The sequence below is a fragment of the Macrobrachium nipponense genome, chromosome 40 (assembly GCF_015104395.2).
Source record: "Macrobrachium nipponense isolate FS-2020 chromosome 40, ASM1510439v2, whole genome shotgun sequence".
NCBI lineage: Eukaryota > Metazoa > Arthropoda > Malacostraca > Decapoda > Palaemonidae > Macrobrachium > Macrobrachium nipponense.
The window spans coordinates 19,165,506-19,178,871 of NC_061101.1; the positions used below are offsets into that span (position 1 = coordinate 19,165,506).

At 41.9% G+C, this 13,366-nt stretch overlaps 1 protein-coding gene across 1 annotated transcript in view; it reads left to right on the forward strand.

The window, feature by feature from the left end:
* LOC135211968 (actin nucleation-promoting factor WASL-like) overlaps nt 1–13,366 on the forward strand; it is a 77,297-nt gene that overhangs the window by 34,485 nt on the left and 29,446 nt on the right. Inside the window, exons 3-4 of the mRNA XM_064245223.1 lie at nt 9,580–9,858; nt 10,261–10,346. Of these exons, the coding sequence (XP_064101293.1) occupies nt 9,630–9,858; nt 10,261–10,346 (315 nt within the window). The 5' untranslated portion in view covers nt 9,580–9,629. The remainder of the gene's footprint in view (nt 1–9,579; nt 9,859–10,260; nt 10,347–13,366) is intronic.

A 13,366-nucleotide genomic window follows, 5' to 3' on the forward strand; every position in this document is an offset into this window, starting at 1 on the left:
AAGGGACCCGATTTCCCGTTTTTTCTATTCATTTATTTTTCTCTGTCGCGGTGGTATCAACATTGTTGTTACTACCTCCTGACTAGAATTCGCTTTTCAAGGCAATTGATCTTCTTTCATCGGACTTTTGGTGACGTACCTGGATCGTTATTTTGGCATTCAGCTACTGTGGACTGGATTTTGACGCTTTTGATTTTTCTACAAGAATGTCTGATTCAAGTTGTTTAGTGTGGAGAGTGTGTGTGAATGTAGGCTGCAAGGTGAGGATACCGAAGGCTTCGGTTGATCCTCACACTGTATGCCGTAAATGTAGAGGTTTTGAATGTTCTTTGACTAACACCTGTCATGAATGCGAGAGGTTGAGTGTTGAGGAATGGAATAACTTCTTATTTGAAGAAGTTAGAGAGGGATAGAATTAGAAGGGCTTGCATCTAAGGGTGCGGGTAGTACAAGGCCTATTGAGCCTTTCATGATTCTAACTTCTGCAAACCATGCATTTGATTCTCCTTCTTTATCAGGGCCCTCACAAGCTTTGCATTCAGATTCAGCCTCGGAAATCGCTGATCTGAAGGCGACCACCTTTCATAGGATGAAATCCAAAATGGCTGCCATGAAAGGTAAGGATAGTGAAAGTGACGTATTTAGTGAAGTGAGTGCCCCCAGTGTTGTGGGAGGGTGGGGGGCGTCCTGACCGTCCTCTGTGACGCTCCCAGGCCTAGACCTCTTTCAAGCTCCCAAGCCCAGAGGAGAAGAAAAAGTCGAAAGCCATACGGAGGTTGTGGAGAATCCCCACCGGTCAGGCGTCCCTTCAGCAGGCTCTGTAGCACAACAGACTGCTCAGGACCGCTATAGAAAAAGTGTCCTCCGAGAGTGTTTCTCTTCGTCCGCTTCTTCCTCACCTAAAACGAGGGTGGAAGGATTCGGACCTTTTCCAGGCCCCTGAAAAGGCACTGGAAAGAGCCTTTGTTTGACTCGAGCCCCGAACGCTTTTCTGAGGAAGCTCCATCCGCGATCAAGAAGGCGAAGGTGATTTTGACGTCTCCCTGTTACGACAGTCCGTGTAAAACTCCTTCGGGGTCTCCCTCTCCTGTTGAAGAGGACGCTGGAGAGGCTTCCAAGAGGATCCTCTTAGCGGTTCAAGAACAGTTAGCCGCGTTGGTCGGAGTTCTTTCGAAAGATCCTCCTCGTAGGAAGGACGTTAGTTAGCTTCCTGTCAAGAAGTCTCGTCTTCTTTCTCTTGCCAGGCGTGCCAGGCTCCTGGTCAGACGTTGAGGCGTCCTTCTAGCAGTGAGATGTCTTCCGATAACGAGACGTCTGCCAAGCGTGAAGCGCCAGATTTCATCCAGACGAGAAGCGTCTTCCAGGATCGAAAACGCCAGACAAGCGCGAGCAGCCTATCAGGCGCGATGATCCAGTCAGACGCGAGGATTCAGCCAGGCGCGAGGCGCCAGCCAAGCGTCATCCAGTCAGGGATGAAGAGTCAGCCAGGCGCGAGGAGTCAGTCAGGCGCGAAGCGTCAGCCAGGCGCGAGGCGCCAGCCAAGCGCGAAGAGCCAGCCAGGCGCGAGACGTCAGCTTTGATGCATAGGGGCTCTGTACATGCTCTTAGCCCCTCTCCAGTTAGGATTTGTTTTGTCTCCCGCAGAGAGAGATGTTTGGAAAGACCACCACGACTTGAAGTTGGATTCTCCTTCTGATCCTTTTATTGAAGAGGACTCAGAAGACGAGATCGTGGTAGAGAAGGGCTTTCAAATTACAAGGTGTTGACAGCTCTTCTTCTTCAGGAATATGGAGATACCTAAAACTCCTGCTGCTCCTCCTTCTCCGCGCGCTCTCTTTTCTTGCGCCAAGACGCCAAAGTCTTCGTCTTTTCTGAAAATGAGACCGACTATATCTATGAAGAGAGCTCTCCAGTCTCTGGATAACTGGATGAAAACTAAGAAGGATCTGGTTAGAACTGTCTTCTGTATGCCTCTTGCTAGACTTGCAGGCAAAAGAGGTATTTGGTAACAGACAGGGGAGAATATGGGTCTCTCTCTCCCAGCTTCTGCGGAAGCTGATTTTTCCAGTCTGGTAGACGCTTCAAGAAGACATGGCCTCAATTCTGCTCGTGTGACTTGGGGTCTTTCTGAGCTGGATCATCTCCTCAAGGGACTCTTCCATGTATTGGAAGTGTTCAATTTCCTGGATTGGTCCTTTGGGGGTGATGGCCAAGAAGGCCCATGGACTCGGAGGGCCTCGATCCTGATGTGCTCCTCTGTATCTTGTCGTGTATAGACAAGGCGGTACAGGATGGCTCAGGAGAAGTCTCCTCCTTATTTGGAGCAGGACTCTTGAAGAAGAGGTCTGTGTTTAGCGCTTTTCTGACAAAAGCGGTGTCTCACTCACAAAGAGCAGCTTTGATGTTTGCTCCCAGGTCTGACTTTCTGTTCCCTTCTCAATTGGTGAGGGACATTTTTTTTTTTTCCCGTTCACTAACGGAGAAGGCGGGACCCAGGATCTTCTCCTTCAGTCATCCAGAAGGAAGAGACCAGTAGTAGTGGGAGAGAAGAAAGGGGCGGAATACGTCTCTTCAGCCCTTTCGAGGAGGGTCTTCCCTCTAGAGCTCCCCTCAAAAAGGAAAGCGCCTGAGAGAAGAGGTAGATCTACATTCCGTCCCTTTAAAAGGGGGAAAGTGATGTACGGATCCTCCAAACACCAGTAGGTGCTAGGCTCCGGGGATTTGCGGAGGTCTGGGCACTCATCGATACAGACGGCTTGGTCGATGTCTGTAATAAAGAAGGGATATTACATACCCTTCCAGGGGGGGGGGGGGACAATCCTCCCCTGACTTCAAACTCCGAGGGAATTGTCCGCCAATTACAAGGACCCTGTTCTGAAAGATACTCTTCAACGAATGGTGGATCAGATGGGACAAGAGAACGTATAGAACTAGTACTGGATCACAAAACTCCCCGGGGTTTAACAATCGCCCTTTTCTTGGTTGCGAAAGCCTCGGGGGGCTGGAGACCAGTTTCTAGACGTCAGCGCTCTGAACAAATTTGTTCAGAAAGAGAAGTTCACCATGGAGACTTCTGCGTCAGTCCTTGCGGCTCTTCGCCAAGGGATTGGATGGTTTCTCTGGATCTCCAAGATGCCTATTTTCACGTCCCGATTCATCCTTCGTCGAAAAAGTACCTCCGTTTCATGACGGGGGGAAGGATCTTCCAGTTCAGGGCCTTGTGTTTCGGCCTTTCCACTGCTCCTCAGGGTCTTCACAAGCCTGATGAAAAATTGTGGCGAGATGGCTTCACCTGAAAGGTGTCAAATCTCTCTGTACCTAGACGATTGGCTCATCAGAGCCAGATCAGAGAGACAGTGTGTTTGGAGGACCTTGCTTTGACCCTAAACCTGATCAAGACATTGGGATTACTCGTGAACCTCGAGAAAGTCTCAACTGATCCCCAGCCAGAATTTGGTCTATCTGGGGATTCAGATGGATTCTCGGGGTTTTCGAGTATTTCCTTCTCAAGTAGAGACTCATGAGAGGGGCTTTTAGAGAAAGTTTCTCTCTTCTTAAGGAAAAAACTTACTTCGGCGAGGGAATGGTTGAGCTATTAGGGACCCTTTCCTCGCTCGAACAGTTCTTTCCTATAGGAAGACTTCATCTCCGTCCTCTTCAGTTCTTCCTCAAAAGATCGTGGAACATGAAAAGACAGGACTTCTCTCGGACAGTTTTCCCATTCCAGCAGTGATGAGACAACACTTGGAATGGTGGTTGCCCCCACTAAAGGGAGAACAAGGGATTATCCCTGGAGGTTCAGAACCCAAGCCTTGTATTGTTTTCCGACGCGTCGAAAAAGGTTGGGGAGCAACCTTAGGAAAGAGAGAGGTGTCAGGCACCTGGAATGCAATTCAGGTGTCCTGGCACATAAAATTGCAAAGAACTGTTAGCCGTACACCTGGCTCTAAAGAACTTCGCACCTTTAGTGACAAACAGTGTAGTCCAAGTAAACGCGGACAACACCACCGCCCTTGCCTACATTCGGAAGCAAGGAGGGACACACTCGTTTTTTTCCTGTACGAACTCGCAAGAGATCTTCTATTGTGGACCTCCCAGAGGAACATACTCCCTCATGACGAGGTTTGTTCAGGGAGTAAGGAACGTGAGGGCAGACAGGCTGAGCAGGAGGAACCAGGTCCTTCACACAGAAATGGCGGGACCCTCCACTCAGAAGTTTGTCAGAGTCTTTTGGTCTCTATGGGGGGGGGGGGGGGGGGGACTCCTCATGTGGACCTGTTTGCCACGTTCCTCTCAAAAAGACTGGAAGTCTTTTGCTCAGTGGTAGAAGTCCCCAGAGCTCTAACAGTCGATGCCTTCCTTCTTAGACTGGTCTCATGTAGACGTCTACGCATTTCCCCATTCAAGATTTTGGGGACAAGTGCTAAGGAAGTTTGTGGCTTCGAAGGGGACGAAAATGACCCTGATAGCTCCCTTTGGCCTGCTCAAGAGTGGTTGCACAGAGGTACTGGAATGGACGGTAGACTTCCCCAGATCCCTCCCAAGAAGGATGGATCTTCTCAGACAACCGCACTTCGAGAGGTATCATCAAAACCTCCCCGCTCTCGCTCTGACTGCCTTTCGACTATCGAAAGACTTGTCAGAGAGAGGCTTTCTCGCAAGGCTGCAAGCGCGATCTAGCTAGAAACCGTAGAACTTCCACTATGCAAGTTTATCAATCCAAGTGGGAGGTTTTTTAGAAGATGGTGTAAGTCGAAGAAGTTGTCCTCCTCCAGTACCCTCTGTAACCGAAATCACCGATTTTCTGTTATTCCTGAGAGAGGAATCACATCTTTCTGTATCCACTATAAAGGGTTACTGGAGTATGCTTTCGGCCGTCTTTAGAAATAGAGGCCTAGAGCTTGCAGATAATAAAGATCTATACGATCTTATAAGATCCTTTGAGACCACGAAGTCTAAGAATACATCTCCTCCTAGCTGGAACCTCGATGTTGTCCCTGAAGTTCTTGTCATCGGGAAGGTTCGAACCTCTTCATATGGCCTCGTTTCGAGATTTAACGAGAAAGTGTTTTGTTTCTCTTGTCCTGGCGACAGCTAAGAGAGTTAGTGAGCTGCACGCCCTTGATGTTAAAGTTGGATTCAAACGAGACTCAGCCATTTGTTCGTTCAAAAGCATTGTTTCTGGCAAAGAACGAAATCCTTCGAATCCCTGGCCTAAAAACTTCAAAGTTAAAGGCTTATCGGGTCTCGTCGGTAGAGAAGCTGAAAGGTCTCTTTGCCCAGTAAGAGCTCTAAAGTTCTATCTGCAGAGGAAGAAACAGTTTGGAGGTTCTAGACAAGGTCTTTGGTGCACTGTTAAGGATCCTTCAAGACCTATGTCCAAAAATGCTTTAGCCTTTTTTGTTAGGAACGTCATTACAGACGCTCACAAAGTCTGCACTGACGAACTCTTTTAAACTTTGAGAGTAAGAGCACATGAGGTTGAGAGCAGTAGCGACGTCTTCTCTTTTCACAGAATATGTCGCTAAAGAATATCTTGGAAGCGACATATTGGAGGTGTGAACTCAGTGTTTGCATACTCACATTTGAAAGACGTTCGTGTGACCTGACCTATGAGAAATGTTTTTTCTCTTGGTCCTTTAGTGTCTGCAGATACGATCCTGGTTATAGGAGCTAACACCAATCCTTAAATGATACGTAACGTCTATTAGATATGTTCTAGACTTTCTGCTGAATAAGTGCAGACGTCGCACTGGCGGGGCCAGTCACTATTGTTCAGTAAGGAACTCTTGTGATATCTTATTAGATGAGTATCATTATTATTTTTTTTTTTTGTGTTTTGAAAATTATGTGTGCGTGTGTAAGTTGGTTTTTGAGTTAGGTTGTTGTGAAGAGTTTGGGGATAACTCGGAACAATTTTTAATACTAACATGGTGGTTAGGATCAGGTGGTCGGGATTGGTTGTTTGCTTCTTCATAAGGTGTGATTGTCATATAAGTGGATCAGCACCCATTGACAAAGTCCTTTCAGGCTCTGCCGAGTAAGAAGGATCAGGACCCACCCAATCGGCAGCTAAATTTCACAAGAACTCTTGGCCATAGATCATATCTCGCTAAAGTTTGGAGTGATGCAGACTCCTGGGCAACAGCCACAAAGTCTACCACCTATCAGGTAGGAACCAAGGTTTATTTGTACTACAACATATGTTGTTTACCTGTCTATTCCATAAGTAGCTGTCTCTTACCCTCCACCAAAGGGTGCCAATCAGCTATGTATATATCTGACAGGTAAGTTGATTGTATGAAAAATGATATTGTTATGATACAATAAAGTTTCATACATACTTACCTGGCGATATATTACGATTATGGCCCACCCAGCCTCCCCGCAGGAGACAGGTGAAGAGAGAAAATATGATAGAAAAACGGGAATGGTTCCTAGTCCTGCCGCTCAGGGGAGGCAGGTAGATCACCTGACCCTACCTGTAGCGAGTGGCGCGAAATTTGAATTTCTGTCGGGGGGGGACGGGACGGAGGAGTCTTAGCTATGTATATTTGAGGACTACGTCCAGGTTCCAGTTTCGGAGGTACTGGTTCCTTAGACTTTGAAGTCTAAAAAGATCTATGAGATCGTGGAGATCTTTGTATTTGCCAGATCTAATCCTCTGTTCCTGAATACAGCCGAGAGCATACTTCTGTATCCCTTTATTGTGGATACGGCTAGATGAGATTTTACTCTCATGGAATAGCAAGAAATCAGCAATTTCCGCTATAGAGTAAGGGGAGGAGGAGGACAACCTCTTGGATCTACACCACCTTCTAAAAAATACCTCCCACTTCGACTGGTATACTTTCGTAGTGGAGGTTCTGCGTGCTCTCGCGATCGCGCTTGCCACTTCGCGAGAAAGCCTCTCGCTCTGACAAGTCTTTCGATAGTCGAAAGGCAGTCAGAGCGAGAGCGGGGAGGTTTTGATGGTTACCTCTTGAAGTGTTGGTTGTCTGAGAAGATCCGTCCTTCTTTTACCATTATCATCAGCATATCGTGTCCTGGTACTTTGTTTAAACCTCCTGAACTTCACCATACCATCGATCTTTGGTATCTCACTGTCTTCTGTAAGGACATGCAATGTTACTACTGTGATTTTAAACCTTTTAGCAGTCGTCATTATTTTTGCTATCCTGCTGCTTATACCCTCAAACTCCACAACAGCAGTGTTTATCTTTTTTTACTAATATAAAAATCCAAAACACCCCTCTTCATGTTCTTCCATCTTCTCTGCCGCTATGATATATGACCCCCTTATCCATCTCACAACTTAACCCAACTTCCAGTCATCAATCTCTTGTAGGGCAGCTATTTGCGTACATATCTATCCAGCTCATTTTCGAGGTACATCAGCAAATCCCCCTCTGTATAAACTTTGTACATTCCAAGTAGAAAAAACAAAAACTTTATTGGTTTTTTCCAGCTCATGATCCTATTCGTTCCATAGTCATCAACGAGTGGTCCAGGTCTATTCACTTCTTGTACGGTTTCTGTAACAATCTAGGTTTTTACAGGAAAGGGTTGTTAGCCCCTCCCTAACCTTTCCCATTTATCCAGGCTTAGGACCGGCACAGAATCACATCCATGGCTGGGTTATGAAACAAGTTACAAATTTTAAATCTATATTTGTATTTTTCATAGCTAGTAAACCTGAGGTCTTAATGTTTACTTCCCACCTCTAGCTGCCCTGCACTCTTTTCCTGGGTTGAGGAAAAGACTGACGTGTCATGGGGGGGTCTATGTCTGGTTTGTGACCAGCTTCACCTCTATACACATGAGTTGCCAGATGCCACAGATTCCTTGCTCTACAATCTTTGATTGTTTTTAACCAGTTTCCAGTTGGCTCAAGAAGATTATCCTATTTTTAAGTGCTCAGGTTTGTTAGATATGAAAAATACAAATTGATTAAAAATTTGAATTTTTTAATATTTTGTCATTACTATATCTTTCAGAGAGAAAGACTAAGTAATTTCCAGTCTGTATGGTAAGAAAGATGAGTAATTTCCTGTCTGTTTTATAAGAGGATGCATACCGGGCTTCACTCTTGAGTGTGTTAACAAATGTAGGAACAACGATTGCTAGATCAGTGTAAAGGTTGGGTGAGATGAAATATTGAATATTTTTTAAAAGTATAAGCACATGTCAGAAGCAGGGTAATAATAGGGAAAGACAGAAAAAAGATTGTTTTAACTCTAGGACAGGAGTGAGATTAGGAGTAGGCAGTCCCTGATTATCAGTGATCTAGTTTTACGGTGCTGGTCTAGCACCAATGAGAACTGTTTTCGTTGCTGATATGTGGCAATCTCTGGTTATAAATGGCACTGATAACTGGGAATTGGAGCTATTAATGCTGATATCTGGCAGGCAATTCCTAGTTATTGGCTGGTGTTCTGATCCTGACAGTGACAATAACTAAAAATTTGGTGGTAATAGAGCCAATTCCCAGGGATAGGCACCGTTGTTAAGTGGTGATTGGTGCCGAAAATCCCTGCTGCCTGTACTGCTAAGTTCTTCACTTTCGCAACCTTTCAAATAGCAGCAATCCTAGTAAAGCTTCCCTTTCCAAATTTTCTCCTCAAAGCTCCTAGTATTGTTCAAGGTATGAGCATAGCAATTAGAAGCAATGTAGCTAGCCGTTGGGCTATTGCTGCTTTATCGTTTCAGTTATTTGTCTTTTTTCGAGCTCCCTCCTGCAGCAGAGGAAGTGCCAGCACCCTCTCCCCACCCCCTTCCCTGTTAACCATACCCTACCCATGCCTGTGATGCTCCTTTTACTGAAGGAGATACAGGGAACCGGTGTATGTCTGGGATTGGAAGCAGTTTGTGCTCATTGTCTTTTAAGGGCATGTTCACCCTGACGTATTTCCAACGCTTGGCAGCAGTTTTACTCTTGCTGAAAACATTGATTCTCTGGCCAAAACAACCACCAGCGGGTTTAAAAAATGGTAGTCAGGTAACTTCAACAGTAGGTAAAAGTCGTTCCAAATAATTGATTAAATTGTCATGGTAAAATTCATTTGATTATGTAAACTGCTACTGTTAAAGTGGAAAATAAAAAATGGAATTGCATCAGTACATCTGGAATGAGTGAGGGTATGTTTTGGGTAATGAAAGAGTATTCTTGTGATTGTGAAACAAGTTACCTGGTCATTATTCACAAGTACTGTGTACATATATACTTTGGATGGTAAGGAAAGATGTTAAGCTCCAAAGGACTGAGTCTTGGTAAAAAAGTAGGCAATGAAAAATAAAATAGTTTGGTGTTGTCACAGAAAGCACTTGAGTGTTTGCCGTATTTTTACCTGAATATCACATTATTCATTCAGAGCAAGAAACGTACTGTGTTTTATCTTTGTATATTGTCAGTAGATCCTTAATAGTTTTCTCATTGTTTTATAAAAATGCCTCTCCAGTTTGGAAAATGCTCAACAGCTCCATATAAGCTTAAAATAAAAAAATTTAAAGAAAATTGATAATGAGCAAAAAATGAATATGGCAAATGTTAGTTTAGCTGAAATCTTGTGTTTTTTTTAGATGTATGGAATGTATGGCATGTACGGTACCCTTCAGCAGCCACAGCTGCCATGTCTTGGATGTCTGTCCCTCCGCCATCAGTAGCATCTGTACCGAACACAAGTGTTCCTCCTCCAAATCATAATGCAAGTGGGCCTGCAGCTTCAGCAACCCCTGCTATGGATGCCAAACCTCCAAGTGGGCCACCACCATCTGCTCCACCTCCACCAGAAGACCCTCCCCCACCTCCACCACCAGATGAAGATAAAGAAAAAATTGGCAGTGGTAATTCAGCCATTGGTAGGTGCCTTCAGGTCTAATATGTACAGTAGCCCTCCCTGGGTTACGTCATTCAAGACTTACGTATGATGGTTGCCCCATGGCGCTATTAACTACAATTTACAGCCGTGTTAGTGGATTTACAGCACTGTTACCTGCTTTAACAGCGCTGTAACCTGGACAGTAACAGTGCTGTAAGTGCTATTTATTCCCATTATGATTATGATGATTGGGTTAAGGTGATAAACGGCTTACAGCCCCTTGCCAGGAATGAAACCCCTTGCTATAACCCAAGGACTGTCTGTATGTATATAGAATTAATTTTATGTATCTTGTAAAACTTTTGACTTTCATATATTGTAGTATCTCCATATTTGATTACTTCTTTTCTTTATGAATATTTTAACTTTTTTGTTATTTTAGGGGTTTCCGGTGGTGGATATTCAACAATAAGCAATACCAATGCAAGTAAGAATGCTTCAGGAGATGATGCAAAGTTTGATGAATCTGTAAGTCTCATTTTGCTCTTATGTGTTGACTTCAAAATACTAGAGCTGTTTTGCAGTTTTAATCACAGAATCCTCCTTTAACTTTAACAAATCTTATTAAATATTTTTATTAAGAGTATATCATTCAATATGACTAACTTACTAAATTAAAGGATTTCATATAAGTAACTTACCAAAGTAATTACATAGTTATATTCTTTTCCACTTGTGTGGCAGCTTAAATTGGAAATTCGCAGCAGCTGTTCTTATTTTTTTCCTGTAGGTGACTACCCCGCCCTCTATCCAGGAACAATAGGTACAACAAAACAGGGAAAATCACTTCTTTTCTGCTTGGTTCTACCACGGCAGATCAAAATTCGAATTTTTGCGATGGTGCTGCTATCGCTTTGTAATTGACAGAGACCCACCCACTTTTGCAACTGCCATACAACACAGCAGAAGGTCTTTAGTTTCATTTTCTGCCAGCTGTTGACTAACGTCAGTGTTTTTTGTGCAGATCTTTCATCAATTTTTGGTACATTTGCTTCATGTTATTGGTGAAGTGTTCAGTTTTGTGTGGCTTTGCACTGTATTAGTGTTAGCTGTGGTTAACTTCATTACAGTTTTTACTCATTGTCTGACTCTTGTTACTCATTATAACATTTATAAAGCGATTGGGAGTGATAGAAATGCACACAAGAAATATCCCACCATTTGAATATTTAAAAGACTATAATGAACCTAACAAAATTCTTGTTGATTTCATTAAAAATATTGCTGATAAAGGAATGCCAAACTCAAAACCTCTTCCACAAAACACAAAGTCCCATGGTGGTCCAATAAGCTCTTAGAATTAATAAATATAAAACTCAATAGGGAGATGAGTAGATAATTTGAATTGAAAATTCAGTAAAATAAATAAAGCATTACCAAATTATTAGAAGGAACTTTACAAAAAAAATTACTGTTATTACTAGAAATTAATACATTAAAATCTCTATACAACAAAATATTTGCAAAATTTAAAAAGGAAGTAATTCAAGGAAGAATCATTTCATGGATGAAGTAGGTATCAGATTACTCAAATAATATTCCCATACAAAAAATATGGGAAAAATTCAGGGAGAAATATGGTACCCATGGTGAACCACCTACTAGGACATTCCATATTCAAAAGTATGGTAAGAAAATACCTGATCCATAAGTAATATAATAGGGGAAAGCTTAGCAAATGTAAGGAGTGATAAAAATTTAGATGAACACTTATGCTCAAAAAAAGATATAGAACTAATAACTATAAATTTTGAAACTAAAGATGTATTGTAATAGAAAAATTAAAAGTGGAAGAGGTTGGAATATGGTCTCTTGAACAGTGATAAATCTGCTCTTTGGAGGTGACAATATTTTTGAGATGGGTCTGTCACTTATCACCTTTGGCAAAGTTATAGTACTTATTACAATTTTATATCATTTATGGCTTTGACATTTATTTTCCTGAGGAATGGAGAAAGCTATAATAATTTGTATCTTCAAACCTGGAAAGGATCCCAGTAATGTAGATAATTACAGACCAATTTCTTGAACGAGTTGCTTATGTAAAATGTTAGAGAAGATGGTAATTGCTTGACTAAGAGCACATTCAAGAGAATAAAATTTTTACTCCCTCTCCAGATCAGGTCAGTGTAACAGATCCACATTAGAATATCTCTCTAATTTAGAAGACCATATATGTAGTGGTTTTGAAGAAAAACTAATTACTGTAGCTGTCTTTTTTGACATTGAAAAGGCATATGGTACTACATGGAGGTCCTGCCTTTAATAGTAAAATCACCTTCCTTAGGTACAATTAATAAAACCCCAATGAGAATTTGTACATGCCTGAATTATTTATAACAAAAAGTTCACTCATACACCAGAACTCCATAAACAAAATACAATTGAACAAGTAAGCCGAAAAGGTGCAATTTACGCAACATATACTGAAGGTTCTAAATCATAGCACAGAGTGGAATATGCTACATTGTCTCAAAACAAAACTTATCACTTCTCTCTACTGAAATCTCTACTGAATAATGCTTCATTATTCACAGCAGAATTGTGTGCAATTGCATTGGCTATAAAAATAAAATAGATTTTTTAATAATATTGTGATTTTTAGTAAGTTGAGAAGCTCTACAGAAGTTATCAGAGTTACAAATAGAAAAATATTGTACAACAAATTAAAATTATTTCTCCATAAGTTATTATATAATAATGGGGAAAAATATAGAAATTTGTTGGATTCCTGCCCACATAGAGATAAAAGGAAATGAAGCGGCAGATAAAGCAGCCAAAGAAAGCAACCCACATGACAAGATCAGATGTGAATATTCCTGTTCCTGATTAGGTAACACAGATAAAGGTTGATATAAGAAATGAATGGCAATATATATGGAATGAAGAACAAGGAAATAATAAAATTAATAAAACCTAATGTTGATAAATGGAGTTCATTATATCAAGAGAGAGAGACATGCACAAGTAATTCTGACACGTCTCCATATAGGCCATACTCATCTGAACACAATGGGCACTTAATAAGCAGCCTACATGGCCCAGCTCCCAAGTGCTCAGAGTGCACAGTGATAATAACGGTCAGACGTGTTGTGTGAATGTCCAAAGTTTGACTAGCAGTGACTGTCAACTTTTGATAATAAATCAATGAGGAAATAATGTCAATTCTTTTTTGCATTTTCAGTCGTTCCAATTTTTATGTTCATGTAATTTAGTTGATAAAATATAAATTAAGGGTTAAATGATAAATACAAAAATCCTTAGATCATTTAATGAATTTTAAAAACAAAATTTTTCAATGCTCTTTAACTTATTCCAATTTTAGTTTTGCATGTATGTAGGGATACATGAGTAAATCTGTTTATTGTATGCATTTGCTCCAATGTTAGTATGTGCCGTTGTGAAGTTTTAGTTAAGTTTTATACTCATTTGTTATCACTGAATGAACTACTGGGTTCTAACTATTGGGTTCCAGAGCTTGGCCCTGG